Consider the following 1,592-nt stretch of genomic DNA (forward strand, 5'->3'; position numbering starts at 1 on the left):
AAATGACATTTTATGCAAACCGAAAAGAGCTATTTTAAATTGCATTAATATTTCACAGTATGAGTGTTTTCTGTAATTTAGGTGAGCATAATAGACTTATTTCAAAAATGTACTGACCACAAACCTTTAAGCAGTAGCATATAAACAGCTGTTTTACTAATTAAAAAGGATCAGCAGTTGGTTGGCAATGTAGATCAAATGACTTCCTATTTGTCTCCAGACACATATATTCAGAAAACCAAAAAGTCTTACATCGACAGCAGAGCACGAAGAAATCTGGGCAACGTCAATTCAGAGTTACACGATGTGCAAAGGATCATGGTTGCTAATATAGAGGAAGTGCTCCAGCGTGGAGAAGCGTTATCCGGTGAGTGAACACTTACTGCAGCCGCTTTCAGTCTTTTGAGCTAATTTGAGTAAGAAAAAAACTTGTGGTATTTGTAAAAGTATTATATAGCATTCTGTCTGCTCTTTCTGCAGCTTTGGATTCCAAAGCAAGTAATCTGTCCAGCCTGTCTAAGAAGTACCGCAGCGATGCCAAGTACCTCAACACTCGGTCCACCTATGCTAAAGTAGCCGCCGGCGCTGTGATTTTCATCACTCTCATTGTTTATGTGCGCTTCTGGTGGCTGTGAATGTGTGTGACAAATTCAAGCAGAAACTCTCAGGGCCTCGTTCACAAAAATGGTTCAGACACCAGAGTCTGTTCTGGCCGCAAGATTGTGTCTGTTTGAGACACTGAATGTAGCTGTCCATGAAGTTTTGTCGAGTTCATGATGCTGTTGGCTTTTTACAGTTGTACCCTCCTTTATTTAGAAACTAATATATCCGTGGTAGGTGTTAACAATGTACTCGTTGCCTTGTCTGAGCGCAGGACATTGATAAGAAAGCTATGCAAAGTATATATGGGTTTATATGAAATCACATCTGTAGCTGGTGGTGGAACATTGATGCATCTTTGTTGGGACAGATGTAAGTGTCAAATATATTTTTAATTTGTGATATGAATGCAAAATGTAAAGGTGCTTTTCTAGGAACAAAGTCAATTCAGACTAATTAATTGTAATTGTTTACAGTTATTAATGGCAAATACACAATAGTCCCACTCAATGCTTTCACTTAAAATGGTTCAAGATGATAATTGATCATTGGTTTGATGAATCACAAATGAACAGCTGCTCTTGATACACTGACCATTTCTGGTTGAAATCCAATGTATTTGGAGATTTAGACAAAGAGGTCAAAGTCATCTCTCTGAAAGAACAAAAACAAAATTGTAATGTTAAATGAGCAATTAGTTCAAACATGTTTAATAACGGTTTTTAATTTCTTAATAGCATTAAATCGGACTCTGTTGGTGCTTATGATTACACTATATATAAAAAAAAAAGTAATTCACATTTGTGCCTTCAAAAAAAACCTGTCTGATGTCAGATTATTAGTCCATACAGGGAGGTTTGTATGAATTAAATATGAAAAAATTCCTGAAATCATTTGATTAATAAAAGGTTTGCGTACATGACTGTTCGAAACTAAGTCAGTATTTTTTATATTTTAAAGAAATTAGTTTTTTATTAAAGGGGTGGTTGACT

General features: G+C 35.7%; 2 protein-coding genes across 2 annotated transcripts in view; one reads left to right on the forward strand and one right to left on the reverse strand.

The window, feature by feature from the left end:
• sec22ba (SEC22 homolog B, vesicle trafficking protein a) overlaps nucleotides 1-646 on the forward strand; it is a 2,892-nt gene extending 2,246 nt beyond the window's left edge. Inside the window, 2 exon segments of the mRNA XM_071582406.1 lie at nucleotides 95-367; nucleotides 481-646. Coding sequence (XP_071438507.1) covers nucleotides 95-367; nucleotides 481-635 — 428 coding nt within the window. The 3' untranslated portion in view covers nucleotides 636-646.
• A 530-nt stretch (nucleotides 647-1,176) lies between these two features.
• imp3 (IMP U3 small nucleolar ribonucleoprotein 3) overlaps nucleotides 1,177-1,592 on the reverse strand; it is a 4,174-nt gene continuing 3,758 nt past the window's right edge. Inside the window, exon 7 of the mRNA XM_016283653.1 lies at nucleotides 1,177-1,254. Coding sequence (XP_016139139.1) covers nucleotides 1,228-1,254 — 27 coding nt within the window. The 3' untranslated portion in view covers nucleotides 1,177-1,227. The remainder of the gene's footprint in view (nucleotides 1,255-1,592) is intronic.

Source organism: Sinocyclocheilus grahami, unplaced genomic scaffold (assembly GCF_001515645.1).
Source record: "Sinocyclocheilus grahami isolate Dianchi unplaced genomic scaffold, SAMN03320097.WGS_v1.1 scaffold176.1, whole genome shotgun sequence".
NCBI lineage: Eukaryota > Metazoa > Chordata > Actinopteri > Cypriniformes > Cyprinidae > Sinocyclocheilus > Sinocyclocheilus grahami.